Here is a 16,977-nt window from a genome sequence, read left to right as displayed (position 1 = left end):
TACACAGGCTAGTTATACTGCATCAACAAGGTCTCTTCCAGGCAAAGATTTCAGGTTGTGCTATTTGAAAAAAGCACAAAGAAACGGCCAATGTTGTAATCAATTCTAAACTTAATAGATAGCTAATGTAGAGATGATATAATTGGGGATATATCATCTCTACATTAGCTATCTATTAAGTTTAGAATTGATTACAAACTGCTACTTACTGTATGTATAAGGCTCTAAATGGTTTAGCTCCCATGTATGTAACCAGTCTTCTAACATATTACAATCTGTCACACTCCCTGAGTTAAAAAAAATCTCAGCACTTCTGGTAGTTCCCACAATAACAAAATCCACTAAATGTGGTAGATCATTTTCGTATTTAGCTCCCAAATTAGACAGACTTTCCCAGTTTAAATGTAGATTAAAGACATATCTCTTTAGTCAGATGTCTTTAGTCAGTCATATCTCTTTAAACTATACACATAATACCTCCCTTAATATTGTGCAATAGTACATCTGATCAAATGCACATTATCATCTAGTGCTTGCTAATATTATGAACAGCAGCTATGCTAATTCCTTCCTTGAGATGAGGAATCCTTGTGAGGATCCTGAGGCATCTAAAGATGTACCAGCTCCAGTTGGACTGTATATTTACAATCACAAACTTCAGTGTCCCCCAAATGAGGATGGGTTCCCTTTTGGGTCTGGTTCCTCTCAAGATTTCTTTCTTTAATATCTAAGGGAGTTTTCCCTTGCCACAGCCGCCTCAGTCATCTCAGGCTTGCTCATTGGAGATAAATACAATCACATCTAAATATAAATCTAATATTAATCTTGAATTTTTGTATTATATTAATCTTTGTATAATATTAAACTTTTGTATTATGTTTCTCATGTTCTGTAAAGCTGCTTTGAGACAAGGTCCATTGTTAAAATCTCTATACAAATAAATTTGAATTGAACTGAATTTAATCGAAATTCCCTTTGACATTGGAAGATGTCCAGCAGAGCCATCAACAAAGAACTGGCAGAAACCAGTGAGACTCAGGTACACCCATCTACTGGCCGGAGACGTCTGGCCAGAAATGGTCTTCGTGGAAGAAATGCAGCCAAAAATCCAAACCTTTAACATGGAAACAAGGTTAAGTAACTCAACTATGCACAAAACCATATGGACCTGGGTGCAGAAACGAGGGGATGTGGTAGCACAGTGGTTAAGGTGTTGGACTACTGATCAGATGGTTGTGAGTTTGAATCCCACCAAGCTGCCAATTCTGGGCCCCTGAGCAAGGCCCTTAACCCTCAGCTCTATTAAGGAGATGTAAGTTGCTCTGGATAAGGGAATCTGCCAAATGCCATAAGTGGAATATTATTTGTGGTTCCATGAACCTTCCACCTGCATACCATGTTAGGGATGTTTAAGGTCTTTGATAAAGTTTTGTAGTTTCATAATGCTGTCTCTGAGAAATTTAGGAGGTTAGGACTTCCTAACTCTTTCCATCCAAAGGCAATGTTTGGTTTGGAGTACACAATTGGAGTACACTGTGGTAAAAAAATTTCCACACAATGTCAAATTGAAATAAGTTTAGTTTAAGTGGGGTTTACATAGTACAAAGGATTATTCTCATATAAAATGTAAGAAAATTTAAACCATTTCATAATACAACAGTCTTAGACTGTACAGCCAACACAAAAAAGACATACAGTACTGAAGATCCAAACTATCCGTAATGTTCCAAAAGTAGCAAATATGCAAATAAATGTCTTTTTAATTTAGTTTGCAATCGGTTTGAGTTTGGTTTTAGACAAATAACTGATTTAATTTAGTACAGATCACTGCACGTTTGCAGATTCACTTTTCATCTACTCAGAGATGAAAACTATTTTCCACATCTTTTAGCAAACTGCAAAGGGACAACGTACAATAATCTTCCAAAAAATGTTTTCATCTCACAATTCTTCCACAGTTATCCAGCTTCACACATCTAATCTAGGGATTTTTCCAGCTTCTTCAGAGTTATCCCGGGTCACTTTAGTCACAGTTGTGCCACATTTTTTCTATTTTAACTCCATAGTATTCAACCCTCTTGTACTTTTTTGCAGTTTAACAGCTAGGAACAGAAATTGAAATAATTTAATTTATAATGTATCATGAATTTACACAAAATAGCCTGTAATATTGAAGTGTTTAATAATGAATTCAATGGTTCTCCACAAAATGTTCAATATTTGAAAAATTGTTTTTAAATAACTTTTTTCATTTTATACTGAGCCAAAGTCAAACAATCCAAAATAATTATTAACACAATCTATTTTTTTTCTTGTGGTCTGAATGATGCTTTACCATTGAACATTTTATTCAACTATATTCTTGTATTTCAGACTAGAATATTCACAAATTGATATTTGCATATACAGTACACTACCTTATAAATTAATGCTCTATCAAAATGGGTTAATTTTGCAACAAATCGTTCAAATAAACAAGAACAATACACAAAGAAATAATAGAAAACTAACTTTGGAAATACAGGTAATGAGAATCACATGAACATGATTTTGCTTAAATTCCTTTTTCCGTTTGTGGCTTTTTATTATGCAGTTGTTTTGTTGTGTTGTTTTCCTGGAGGTAATGTTCTGCTTCTGCAATCTTTAACAGCACTAATATTACCAACAATTTCTGACAACATCATCACCTTATTCCCCGAATTTGTAATAAGGGGTTTGAGAACATCCCGTTTGAGTCTAGATCAGGATGCAGTCAAATTGCACCGTGACTAATTCCTACACTATTATCTACACTATTATTATAATAATACATTAACTTATTAACTTATTTTCATGTAAATTGCTCTAAGGTCCAGGTTCACAGGGCTATTATGCAAAACATGCTACAGTAATTTCTTTATGTCGAGTGTTTTGAAAGGGTGAGAAAGAATAAGTAGAGTTGTCAGAACACTGAGACACTTCCATAAAAAGGAGATTATGGTACAGGAATTAGAAAATGGGGGGGGGGGATCTGAATGAGAAGATATAGTATATAGGAAAGCAGCTTCAGTCTTTTTATCTGTAACATGATCTCTACCGTAATTGATCATTTGTTGGCAAATCAGACCCAATTACATGATTCAGCACGTGCATTACTTTATCATACAACCCCAAATCAGAAAAACTTGGGACAGTATGGAAAACACAAATAAAAAACTAAAGTAGCGATTTCTAAATTTACTTTGACTTGTATTTCATTGCAGACAATTTGAACACAAAATATTTCATGTTTTGTTTGGTCAGCTTAATTTCATTTGTAAATATACAGTACATCCTGTCATTCAGACCTGCAACACATTCCAAAAAAGGTTGGGACAGGAGCAATGTAGGGCTAGTAATAATTGGTTAAATATCGATGTGATATGAAACAGATGATGTCAAAAATGAGGTGATTGTAATTATGATTTGGTACAAAAGCAGCATCCAAGAAAGGTCTAGTCCTTTAGGAGCAAAGATGGACCGAGGATCGCCAGTTTGCCAACAAATATGTGAGAAAATTATTGTAATGTTTAAAAACATGTTCCTCAAAGAAAGATAGGAAGACATTTGCTTATTTCACCTTCAACAGTGCATAACATACTTAAAAGATTCAAGGAATGTGAAGGAATTTCAGTGCGTTAAAGGACAAGGGGGCAAGCCTAAGCTGAACAACCGTGATCTCCGATCCCTCAGGCGGCACTGCATCAAGAATCGTCATTCATCTATAAGCGATATCACCACATGGGCTCAGGACAACTTTGGCAAACCTTTGTCAAGTACCACAATACATAGTTATGTCCACAAATATGGAATTAAAAGACTGGATGAGTTGCAATTTTCTGTTGTTAAACTAAGACAGAAATACTACTTATAGGTCCAAAAACCAGTATACAGAAACTCTCACAATTTAACTTCCATTTAGAAGGATGTACTGTTACTAGTAGCTCGACAGTGAAAGACCTGGGTGTTATATTAGACAGCAACCTGTCTTTTGAAAATCATATCGCCCATACTACAAAAACAGTCTTCTTTCACCTTAGAAATATTGCCGAACTGAGAAACATCCTGTCTGTCTCTGATGCTGAGGAGCTAGTTCGTGCTTTCGTGACCTCTAGACTGGAATGTTGTAACGCATTACTAGGTGGTTGTCCTGCATCTTTAATACAGTAAACAGGCTAGAGTTAGTCCAAAATGCAGCTGCCAGAGTTCTCACTAGGACAAGCAAGTATGCCCATATAACCCCAATTTTATCATCTTTACACTGGCATCATTAAACTGTCAATATCAAAATCATTTTTCTGTTGTTTTATGAAGCAGCTTAGACCTGCAAAAACAGTAAATAAAGAACGAAACAAAAGTAAAGAATGTCACCTTTTATTTCTTTGTGGTTATTGGTCAGATGTGTACTGTTAAAATGTATCTAACAGAACATTTTAAAATAAAGTAAGTAAATTAGAAAATTAAGGACATGGATGAATAAACAAACATGGAATAAAGTAGCCTCTAAGGACAGAGAAATGATCAGTGTTAAGAGATCTCTAGGGTCCTGAAGGTTTTTAAAAAAAAATCTATTTACGTAAATGTATATTAGACTATATTCATAATAATCTACTATCCATCTATGAATAATACTTTTTCCAATATTACATTCCACAAATATTTCTTCTTTATGATCTGAGTGACAGTTTCACAAACTGTTAACACATAATAACACATAATAGGCAAGCGCTTGTTGTCCCTGGTTTTGTTTATTCAAAGTTACGACTGCGATGTACAATTAAGTCTCCTCCTTAGTCTTACATGCAAACTAATCAATCTGCATAGATTACAGAGTATTATACAGATATGTAGATGTGTATCTAATGGGCAGGCCAGGACGTTGGGGTGTCAGGCAGTTGGGGTGTCAGCAGGGGCAGTGGGGGCAGAGGGGGCAGCTCCACTCATCTAAATCTGTGAAAATCAATGTCAAACATTTAAAAACACAAAATCGAGTGTAAAATATATATATATTTCAATAAATATTTATTTTTGCTGAAACATGAGAATGTGTAAGAAGAAGGAGAGAGAGAGAGACACACAGAGAGAGAGAGCACATTTAATTAACATGGCTGTAGAGAAAACAGCAGAGGATGCAAACAGAAAGAGACTTCCTATGACACTGACTTTTGTTTACCTCTGACTCAAAAATCATGATCAGTGGACTGTCCCTTTCTCTGGTCAGCTTGATACCTCATGTAGAAGGGGTGCGGAAGAACTTGGCTTATCCTATTATTTACATTACTTATAACATTTTTTTCATTTATACCACACCCTAGTCACTGTATACTGTATTGTAAGGCTATCAACTAGGAGCTTCTGTTGTTAAACTTCAGTTTTGGCTTTGTGTAACAACCAACTTGAACAAACAGCCTAATGTTAAATAAATTAATTAAATTAAATAATAAATATTGATAAATACATTGTATAACCCTCCCAGATTCAACCTGAAAAGAACAATTTAAAATGAACAATTAATCACTGCAATTAACAAAAGTTTTGTGATGCCACAATGAATAATCACTTACCTGTATGCCAGTGAAACAGTCCACTGTGGTGGTACAGTAAGGGAATCCCTGCAAATGACAAATAGCTGAAACTCAACATCTATTTCACAAAGGTGTGTATCTAATAATCATCAAGGTCAATTCTCTTCATCAGAGTACTTAGGTCTGTGATTACCATGTGATTGATGGATTGTGTCTTTGTGGTTGTAAACCAGCAAAGACGACTCTCTGGGCCCCTTATCATCCACAAGAGGTATGTCCTGATGTTCACTGACTAGAAATAGAGAAACAAAACTAAACATTAGAACTTGTAAAGAAGAGCGTTTGTGTGTTTGTTTCATAGCTGCTACACTGTAGAATACCTCAGACTGGGAGATGGAGGTGTCTGCAGAGAGGAACTGAATGTTTTGGAAAGCGCTGGTGAGCTCACCAGCATCGAGTGGCTGTGAAGATTAGAGCAGGAAGATCATAAATGCTTCTGATCATAGCAGTTTTATACTGATATCCTGTAAAAAGAACCTTGTAAAATCCAGCAAGCAGGTTTAGTAAATAAACGAAAGCTTTGGTTACCAGAAGGATGGCTGAAGGTTCCTGGTGAGTTTCGGTGGGCAGCATTTGAGGGACTGTCTCAACGATCCTAATGTTTACTTTACTACGATTATCTAATTTTTTTCATTTATAGCACACCCTAGTCACTGTATACTGTATTGTGAGCCTTTCAGCTAAGAGCTTCTTGTAAGAACTGCTGTTGAACTTGAGTTCTGGCTTTGTATAACAATCAACTTGATGGAAAAAACAAAACAGCTTATTGTTAATACGCCTTGTCAACTATAGGCTAATATATCCATAAAACATACAAAGTTCTGTATTTTTACATATCTTCAATATCTGTAATTGAGAAATAATTTACAATTATGCAATTCCCCAAATGTTAAAGATTGTTCCACAATTTGGGGCCATCACACAAATATTCCAAGAATATAAATATCTGAATTTTGTTATATGTAATTTCACACATTTTATTAAACCATTTAAAAGTTCTGGAATTTCGTTTAAAATGGTGTGTTGTGCTTTTGAAAGGAAAATGCTATAGGTATATTAATGGATAAAAATTATCAGAATTATTCTGTAATAGGAACAAATGTACACATTTATTAAATAAAATTTACAAATATTTACAAATATGTAATGTTTATTTACAAAACATTATATTAATATATTATTATCTATAGGAATCAGGGAGTTTGTGGGTAAAGATGGGCAAATGGAGGGTTAAGCCCTTCTAGGGTTAAGCCCTTCTTCCGTCCTGGGGTCCACTGTTCTAAACCTACAGGAAAAGAGAGATTTTTAAAATATTTATCAAAAATGGAAATAAAATTCATTCATACTTACGTATGGAGAGCTTGAGCAATGTAGGGAAAAGAAGTGAGGGAAAAGAATGAACAGAAAATGAAACAAGAGGAAAAAATAAAGTGGTAAAGGAAGGACATTGCTCAGAGCTTCTCCAAAATGTCCATCATCTGCCGGACATGCTCCTTGAGGAGATGCTGAACTGTGGTGGCTAAGGCAGCTGGGTCGTTGTAGAGCTCCAGAGGCTGAGAGAACAGTACTTCAGCAAGCTGTGTTAGGTGATCCTGTTGACAAATTACACACACACATCCAACACAGTGTCACTGAGTTGAAGATACAATCCTGAGAATGTGTATCGTGGCTTCAGAAGATATTAAAACACTTACGATAAGCACTGTGAAGTACAGCTCTGCTGCAGGCTCCCACACGTCCACATCCCACATGCTGATGAGCTCGAGCAGGCGCTCCACGAATCCTCCCTTAAACTTTAGGAAAGGAAGACAACAAGCTTCATTAATGCCATGTCTTTTCAGGGTTAAAGGTTTCATGTTCTGAAACTACATTTAAACATCGCTTATAAATCTCATGATAAGTCACTTACTGTCTCAAGTGTTGAGCCACTTCTGAAATGGCGGAACAGAATCAGCTCAAAAAAAACATCCAGGAAGTTGTAGTGGGGGACCTGCACAGAGGAGAAAAGTTACAAAAAGAAGCATCACATATTAGAGTCCTGTTTACTATATTATACAAATCTACTGTATTTAAACATGTCACTTCACACAGGTATTTATTAGCTTACAAAGGAGGAGATCTCTGCTTCAATAGAATCCTGATCAGAAGGCGCCCTGAGGAACTGAATCAAGGCCTGGTAGCCCAACTTCACCCCAACTACATCCTGTTAAAACCAACATAAAAATGTCTGTAACACTGGCTATGGTTTTCAATTTGCTGAGTAACAAAGTATTTTCGTCACAAAAATGAAACAGCCGTTCTTAACCGTTCGGTCACCTGGATGTTAGCCGCTGCCAGACGCATGACGATCTTCTTTCCGACCAGGAACAAGAAGTTCTGGTTGTGGATGCTGGCAAGCAGAGTCTGGATATAAGACAGCACACAATATAAGTTAAAGCAGAGTGGACTTTAGCTGCGCAATAACAGCAGCTGAAAAAAGGTTTTACTCACAGCGAACGCCTCACGGAGAGCAGGCAGCTTCAGGCCGACATCAGTAACCCCTCTGTCTGAAAGATGGCAGCTAAGAAACAGGACATGTAAATGCTTAGAGTATATTAAACGCACAATACACCGTTACACCTTTAAACACTGGAGAGGATCATACCAAATAAAGGGCATCTCCATCTCTTCAGGGTTAAGGCTCTCGTCACTCTCCTGCAAGGCAAATCAATGAATCATTAAAACTTGCACAGTAAATTTTACAGCCTCCCGTTCAGGGGAATAGCAGCATAAGTAGATATACATCAGGTGTGAAACAAGGAATTACCCCATAGGGAAAGCGAACCTCTTCCTTCTCCCAAGTGGAGGTGTCCATTTGCCCATCTTTACCCACAAACAGGTATGTGCAGGACACCTGTTTAATGGTTTGCTGTTGAATAAAAAAAAAAATCAAATATTGACACGGCAGACAAATTCCAAAAGATACTAACTACAATACACATTTCATGAAAGTGCAATAAACACACCACATAATAACTGGGCACGATGATGTCGGTCTCCACTCGGTTACAGGAAATAAATTCTGTAACCCTCCCAGACTCAACCTGAAGAGAACAACTTAAAGTGAACACAATTAATCACTGCAATTAACAAAAGTTTTGTGATGCCACAATGAATAATCACTTACCTGTATGCCAGTGAAACAGTCCACTGTGGTGGTACAGTAAGGGAATCCCTGCAAATGACAAATAGCTGAAACTCAACATCTATTTCACAAAGGTGTGTATCTAATAATCATCAAGGTCAATTCTCTTCATCAGAGTACTTAGGTCTGCGATTACCATGTGATTGATGGATTGTGTCTTTGTGGTTGTAAACCAGCAAAGACGACTCTCTGGGCCCCTTATCATCCACAAGAGGTATGTCCTGATGTTCACTGACTAGAAATAGAGAAACAAAACTAAACATTAGAACTTGTAAAGAAGAGCGTTTGTGTGTTTGTTTCATAGCTGCTACACTGTAGAATACCTCAGACTGGGAGATGGAGGTGTCTGCAGAGAGGAACTGAATGTTTCGGCAGCTGCTGATCAGCTCACCAGCATCGAGTGGCTGTAAAAATTAGAGTAGGAAGATCATAAGTGCTTTAGCAGTTTTATACCGATATCCTGATCAGTAAAAAGAACCTTGTAAAATCCAGTGATTTAGTAAATAAACGAAAGCTTCGGTTACCAGAAGAACAGGTGATGGGTCTTCTTGTTGTTCGTTGGGCAGCAAATGAAAATGTGGCTCAACAACCTTAAAACACACAAACACAATTAGTCACTGCAATTAGCAACATTTTTTGATGCCACAATGAACAATCACTTAGCTGAAGGCCAGTGAAACTCTCCTCATACATTTACATAAGGGAATCCTGCAAATGTCAATTAGATGAAATTCATGATCTATGACCACATTTCACAAATGTGTTCTTCTAAAAATTAAACAAAACAAAACTGGACATTAAGACTTGTAAAGAAGGGTGTTTGTGTGTTTGTATCTCAGCTGCAGCACTGTAGAATACCTCAGACTGGGAGGATGAGGAGTCTTCAGACACGAACTGAACATCGCAGCAAGCGCTGTTCAGTTCATCAGCATCGAGCGGCTGTAAAACCTAGAGCACGAAGATCATAGGAGCTGCTTATCATAGATTCATACTAACATTTACAGTAAAAGCAACCTTGTAAAATCCAGTGATCATCTTTAGCAAATAAAGGAAAGGTTTGTTTACCAGAATGACGGCTGAAGGTTTGTCTTGAGGTTCTGTGTGTGGCAGCTGCAGAATTGGCTCAACGACCTGAACACACACACACACACACACACACACACACACACACACACACACACACACACAAACTTAGACAAAAGTAGCCTACACGTTTCAAACGAAGTTAAGATGTTACTATTGACCTGATACATACCTGGAGTACAGAAGGAGTACTGAAGGATTCTCTCAGCACGTCCACAGGCTCTGCAATGAGTTTCATGTGAATCAGAATTACAACTTAACTACACAATATCAAACTTTCCTATTAATGCTTAAACCTCAATAACCCTCTGAATTGTATTAATATTTATCTTATAAAGAAACAGACGAATTGTAGCTTTTGTGGAAATAAACTAAATAGTCGTTTGCTAAGTTCGTCAACTCCTTTCAGGAAGGTTGCTAGCACATTAGCTAACATTCGGCTAACGGTTATATTTCTATTATATTTACCAAGCAATTGTGTAACAATTACAAAAGATAGACAAGTCGATATATGAAATCCATATTATTAGTCCAGATATTACATCGCAATTTAAAGCGATACAAACCAGCTAAAGTCCGTAAGTTTGCTAAATGTGGAATCACAATGCCAAGGATGATTTAGTGTAAAACAAGTAGTCAAGGTTGATAAAAGTCACTTACTACTGGGGTAAATATTTCATAATGGAAATAAAATAACTTGTTGGGCCAATTGTAAAGCTTTTATTGTGTAGTTTAAAACAAGTAGCCAAGTTAGCTAGCACGATAACTAGCTTGTGATGAGGTCGCTTGTGAGATACATAACATTAGACTGTAACACAGTAACATCAACAGGATTTATTGTAAAACCAGCGAAACATTAAAGTCACATGGTAGCATAAAGCTCCTCCTACCGTGAGAAGGCTGCGTGTGGTCCGGAGGAGCGCTTTCTCTCCGTAGGCTGCGGTAAATGCAGTAACCCGCACCGGCAGAGAAAGCGACGAGACCCGCAGCACAAGCGATCTCACCTACAGTCCAGCTCTTCAGATTCCGCACCAATCCTCTTACAGACATTGTTACAGACATTGTGTCGTCGGAAGTCTTTCGTCGAGTTCAGTTGTAGAGTTTCAGTTGAGTCGCAAGTTGTAGAGTTAATGGAGCGGTAAAGTAGCTGTAGAGCGATAATGGAGAGGATGATTATTCTTGGACAAGCTGTGTTTTGATTTAAACTATTATCACTATGGAGCCAGTTAAAATACAAACAAACAATAACAAACACGCAGATGACGTCAGAGATGCGGATTTGGGATGTTGATGATGATGTTGATGATGATCATCATCATCATCATTGTTTGCATTTTAACATACATTTTAATGCACTTTAGTTACACGTATATATTAATATATACTTCATACATTAATAATACACTGAATAATATACTTTGTTAGTTAAATTATTTTGAGTCTATTGGTTTGTTTATTTCATTAAAACTTTCAATAAGTAGATTTTGTTATAATAATAAAGAGAATTTGTTTGCTGAGTTTTATTTACATTTATATTGATTAGTTTTTAAAACAGTATGTAAACGTGAATAATGTTCTGTAGATACACAGAGTTTTGTTGAAGGGTGAGTTTGAAATGTATAAAAAATCATGAAGTTTGTAAGCTGAGGTTATTTAATACTTTTGCATAATGCAAAGCAATGAAAGGTGATTCAGTCTGTTGTTGTGTTAACTGTGTGAAGAGGTTTGTAAATGAACACAGTCCTCATAAATGCATGTCACTGACTGTAAAAGAAATTGTAGGTATAAAAAAAATCCAAGAATCCTTTGTCTCCATCTGCTGGAGAAATCATGGGATGACATGAAGTAATCCGTCTGATCTGTTAAACACACATGCTTCTGTAACTGCCTGAACATTTCACCACTTTTTTTAATGAACTGTGTCACACTTGCATACTTTCATGTTGCAACATTCACCTATTTGCTGTGACCAAATGGCCTTGTAGAAGCCATTAGACTGTGATTACCGCAGGTAAAGTGTGGACAATGTAAAAAAAAAAAACAACAACAACAAAGTTATTAGACTTTTTATTATTACAGCAACACTGTGGTACAAGGGTGGGATTGTTCCTCAAGACCTCAGACCTGCTGTAATGGAAATTTACCTGACAGTGTTAATCTGGGAGCCTTCGAGTTCCTTTAGTATAAGATAATGTAATGTATATATAGTCTAATGTTGTATATTAGACTATATTCATAATAATCTACTATCCATCTATTAATAATACTTTTTCCAATATTACATTCCACAAATATTTCTTCTTTATGATCTGAGTGACAGTTTCACAAACTGTTAACACATAATAACACATAATAGGCAAGAGCTTGTTGTCCCTGGTTTTGTTTATTCAAAGTTACGACTGCGATGTACAATTAAGTCTCCTCCTTAGTCTTACATGCAAACTAATCAATCTGCATAGATTACAGAGTATTATACAGATATGTAGATGTGTATCTAATGGGCAGGCCAGGACATTGGGGTGTCAGGCAGTTGGGGTGTCAGCAGGGGCAGTGGGTGCAGAGGGGGCAGCTCCACTCATCTAAATCTGTGAAAATCAATGTCAAACATTTAAAAACACAAAATCAAGTGTAAAATAGATATATTTCAATAAATATTTATTTTTGCTGAAACATGAGGGAATGTGTAAGAAGAAGAAGGAGGAGAGAGAGAGAGAGAGAGAGAGAGAGAGAGAGAGAGAGAGAGAGAGAGAGAGAGAGAGAGAGAGCACATTTAATTAACATGGCTGAAAGCATATAAAAAATATATATATTTATAGAACCTTCATTTCTGGCAATCAGAATTGTAAGGGAATCTAGTGAATTTTCTACAAATCATTAAACACTCTAAAATTCGTTATATTCAAACAAACAATATATACGTTTACATTTGCAGACAAAATTCGCTAACAGATCATCTGACATTTTTTAAAGCTGAGAAAAATTATGATGTCATTTCCAGTAAGAGAACATAGTGAGCATCAACGCACCCTGTTTTTTTGTGGTGCGTCGTTGGAGAGTAAACATTCCAGACTGTTCGTAAATGGTCGACTCTCTGATCAGTGCCCTGACTACTAAACTATGGACATGAATAAGATGCACCCCTGTTTTAGAGTACTCATCGTTGCAGAACCAGTAGAAGTCCAGTAGGTGGAGCTGGACCTGACCATCACCCATGAGACTCTAGTAAACAATATAACAAACCCAGTTCTCTAACTTGAAACATACTGAGTTGTCTCCCTGCTGAACTTTTATTTTGGCTCCACCCACATAGAAGAGGATAGAGTGGGATCAAGGACAGACTAAACCCAATGTACTTTCCATTTTTTACTCACAACAAACAAGTTTTCCCAAAGTGCTTCACACATATTACAGTAATCTACAAGCAAGAAACAAAAGGGCACTAAAAATTTGGGGAGTCCACTGCTACCAGAAATTGTACACAGTCAGAAACTCTGAAGCAGACAATTCTTCAAAATCCATCTCGCTATTTATATTTACTTACAGAAAAGAAAAATGACACACAAATAACACTTCTTTCTCAACATCGATTATACTAGGTTTCATGCATATGTGAAAGAAAGAAAAAAGGCTAGTGGCTTTGATTGATTTATCTCAGGATTTACGGAGCTGAACCAGAGTGACATTTGCCAGACGCCCGAGGACACCCGTCCATGTCTGCTGCTGACTCTCTTCCTTCCTCTCACGGGCCTGGTATGCTGAATAGATGATTCCCAGGATGAGTGTCTGAAAATAATCCTGTTCAAAGGATTGCTCTTCCTCTTCAATTAGGACCAGCAGTTCCTCCATCGCTGGCACAGTTTTGGGTATGTCATCATTTATAAGGCTTAAGAAAACTCTACCCTTCCTCATAGATGCCATTTCTTGGTCCCGCATTCCAACATTGTTGTCTTCATCAATCACAAGTCCCCTCAGTAAAAACTGCAAGGAACAGAGTGATGTCAATGTACAGTTCTTAGATACCATTAAACACAACTTAATCCATTTCCCCTTCTTATTTATCATGGGACAATCTTTATGAACATGTTCCAGTACTTTATTAGGTAAGGTTAGATAAAAACTGGAGAACTGAGCATTTGGGACTATGTTAGTTGCTTATTAAAATAAAAATCAATAAATTTTTTTATGCATGTGTCCACTTGTGTGTGACTTGTGTGTGACTTTCAAGTCAATTCGAGGCAATGGATGTTATAAACAGGACTGGAATGCAAAAAGTACTTTTTAAAACATATGCAGCACAGTGTCTAATCCTGAAATATGTTCTTTCCTGAAATATGATCCTACCTCATATATCAAGTTGGCATCACTGACAGTGGTGATTAAAGTTGGTCGCAAGACTTTTCCTTGTGACACAGCCAATGCATCTGCACAAAAGTTTTCATTTTTAAATCTTCTTAAACCGTTAAAGTTCCATGTGGGAGTCAGTCATAAACATCACAAAGAAGAATTTTAAATATATATATTTACTGCATAAATAACAAAAATGTTTTAATAGTGACACCTGATATTCAGTCAAAACTGTGAAAATAAGCTATTTGTCAATAGATCAACATTTCTTGCCACAAAGTAGGTCAGTAAGGTTCAGTGGACACACTTTGGAGTAGGGGAATAAAGAATGGATCATTTCGATTGAGGCAATAATTATAAATCAACTATCATTAGTTTTTATTTGATGAAAGCAAGATTGCCTGTAACTCATGGGTTTTTCAGTGTGTAAAACTTAAAATGTCATCCTCAGTCCACAACTTAATGTTTGGAAACTTAATGGCAGAAACTGGTTAATCCAGTATCTGAACTCAATTCCTTATAAATCAAAATCACATCATAGCAGTTTCAGTGGTATAATCAAATACAGAGGTATTGCCACAAGAATGAAAATCTTATTGTGATGTGTAGAAGTTTGTGGTTTATTCCCTTGCCAACGTGGACAATAGTAAGCCTAGTTCTAGTCTCACACCTTTTGTGTTGTGAAAGATATCACAGAAGACACGTTGTCAAGGACGATATAGGATGTAAAATAGTTACTAAGACAAGAACAGATACTGTTCTCTTTTGTCATAAGCTAAAGTTCAGTAGCTGATAGATTTCTGAGACAACTCTTGGCTGAATAACTGGGTAGTGGAATGCTATGAATGCAGAGTCACTTTCATGGATGTGCAGCTTTGTTCAGATTTCTAAACAAATCTCCTAGTTTTATACATTATGCAAAATTCTGTGAGTTTACAGGTACACAATGCAGTTACATCATTATCTAATCTGGAAACTACATAAGAAATCAGACAGATCTAAGAAATCGTTCTGCCATGCCTTTTTTCAGAAAACTGACAAAAATGGCACAAATGTGAAACAGGTAGAAGTTACAAATAAAATGTTGTACCTGAATATGTTGGCCAAAGGTCCCTGAAAACCACGAGACACAGAAAAACCCGTGAGAATTTAACGAGCTGTATTTCTCCTGACATTTCTACGATGTCTAAACATCCGCCCGATTACAAGAGCCAGAGAAAAGCAGCAGCAGCAGCAGCAGAGAGTTATTCAGGATGAAATCCTCACAGTGCTGTGTGTCGCAGTTGCTTTAGTTGCTCTTGAATTGCTCCACCTGCGGAAAACCCTCGTGTCAGCCAATGCTCAATGGAAAAAAACTGACTGTAAAATAATCACTATGCAGTATCTTGCAAAAGTCTTTATCCCTTCTCATTTTCTGTTGTTACAGGCTAGAACCAAAATCGACCTATGTCAAAATAATTATAGTTTGACACGTTATTTTACAACTAAAGTCTAATACATGTGCTTGAACTAGCATTCAGCCTTTTACTGTGAAAGCTCTAACTTAATTAGGCCGCATACAAGTTGCATCATTAGTATAATGTTTTGTACAATAAAAGTACAGCTGTTTCCAGAAGGCACGTGAGTTTGTTATGAAGTATACAAAAACAAACAAAGACCTGGGACCTATTAGCTGATATCTCAAACTGTCCTATTTTATAATTATAGATAAGATAGCTATTAGTCAGCAAAGCAAACAAGGGGCCAAGGGTCCTTCTCATGATGGCTATAAATATATAGGCAAGCAATGACATTTGACTGTTTATATTTGTTTGAATAATGGTGGGTTAACCAACATAACCAACATTTTTATTAGATCTTAGACTATAATAAGACTCCTGTAATATATAATATATATACTGTAATATATCAACTAATATATAATATATATATATATATATATATATATATATATATATATATATATATATATATATATATATATATATAGTCACCTCAGACTTGCTCATAGGGGAATAAATACATACACATTGTGAACTATATACATCTAATAATAATCTAGAATTTTTATTCTGTTAATTCTTATCTTTTATTATTCGTTATTTCCTTTATCATTAATTATGTTTACCTTCTGCTCTATGTTTATGTTCTGTAAAGCTGCTTTGAGACAATGTCTATTGTAAAAAGCGCTATACAAATAAACTTGAATTGAATTGAATTGAATATATATACATTAATCCAGGTATGTGTATTAACCATGCATCTTGCATGCATTTACACTAGTATTTTAGCTGTAAAATCCTAAGAGCAATCCTAATACGTAACGCATGAAACAAACAAACCAGAACAGTGTGTTAATGAAGAAAACTGTTACTGTTTCTACACGTCACACATTCACAGATATTACACTGAACTATTTTAGCAGATTCTACATTATAAACTCTTGTCGAAAGGACATTATTTACATTTACACTATTTACTGTAGAGTGTCATCCAAATGAGGATGGGTTCCTTATGTTTTCTCAGGGAGTTTTTCCTTGCCGCTGTCGCCTCCCGGCTTGCACATAAGGGATAGGGATAGATATATAGTATCCTAAATTTTAATTTAATCTTTTTAAAATTTATTTTAAACTTTAATTGTATATATTAATTTATTCATTTTTATCCTTATCATTTTCTTCTTCTTCTTCTTCTTCTTCTTCTTCTTCTATATTTATTTATTTTTCTCTATCTCCTGTTTCCAAAGAGCTAAACAAATAAATT

At 36.1% G+C, this 16,977-nt stretch overlaps 2 protein-coding genes across 8 annotated transcripts; both read right to left on the bottom strand.

The window, feature by feature from the left end:
* Positions 1–4,747: 4,747 nt before the first annotated feature.
* LOC113652337 lies at positions 4,748–13,032 on the bottom strand. 7 transcript variants are annotated; one of them, XM_047822792.1, is made up of 21 exons: positions 12,897–13,032; positions 10,761–11,017; positions 10,043–10,092; positions 9,853–9,918; positions 9,646–9,735; positions 9,312–9,377; positions 9,111–9,191; positions 8,924–9,022; positions 8,770–8,817; positions 8,609–8,686; positions 8,410–8,511; positions 8,248–8,297; positions 8,094–8,163; positions 7,920–8,006; positions 7,711–7,806; positions 7,513–7,593; positions 7,298–7,396; positions 5,924–7,195; positions 5,737–5,835; positions 5,583–5,630; positions 4,748–4,968 (listed from the first exon to the last, which is right to left on the bottom strand). In XM_047822792.1, the coding sequence occupies exons 2-18, from the start codon at positions 10,930–10,932 to the stop codon at positions 7,055–7,057; spliced, it is 1,476 nt and encodes a 491-aa protein (XP_047678748.1). In that variant the 5' UTR covers positions 10,933–11,017; positions 12,897–13,032; the 3' UTR covers positions 4,748–4,968; positions 5,583–5,630; positions 5,737–5,835; positions 5,924–7,054. The 7 variants fall into 7 exon arrangements, with proteins under 7 accessions (XP_047678748.1, XP_027017104.1, XP_027017102.1 ...); XM_027161303.2 differs by lacking the exon at positions 12,897–13,032 and adding an exon at positions 5,182–5,247 and having other exon boundaries at positions 10,761–11,105; XM_027161301.2 differs by lacking the exon at positions 12,897–13,032 and adding an exon at positions 5,192–5,247 and having other exon boundaries at positions 10,761–11,105.
* LOC113652395 (protein FAM180A) lies at positions 12,573–15,671 on the bottom strand. Its single transcript, XM_027161399.2, has 3 exons — positions 15,305–15,671; positions 14,212–14,291; positions 12,573–13,848 (listed from the first exon to the last, which is right to left on the bottom strand). Exons 1-3 carry the CDS (start codon positions 15,387–15,389, stop codon positions 13,522–13,524), a joined length of 492 nt encoding a protein of 163 aa, XP_027017200.1. The 5' UTR covers positions 15,390–15,671; the 3' UTR covers positions 12,573–13,521.
* Between the last annotated feature and the right edge of the window lie 1,306 nt (positions 15,672–16,977).

This window comes from Tachysurus fulvidraco, chromosome 13, assembly GCF_022655615.1.
Source record: "Tachysurus fulvidraco isolate hzauxx_2018 chromosome 13, HZAU_PFXX_2.0, whole genome shotgun sequence".
Taxonomy (NCBI): domain Eukaryota; kingdom Metazoa; phylum Chordata; class Actinopteri; order Siluriformes; family Bagridae; genus Tachysurus; species Tachysurus fulvidraco.
This window is presented reverse-complemented; position numbering and strand designations above follow the sequence as displayed.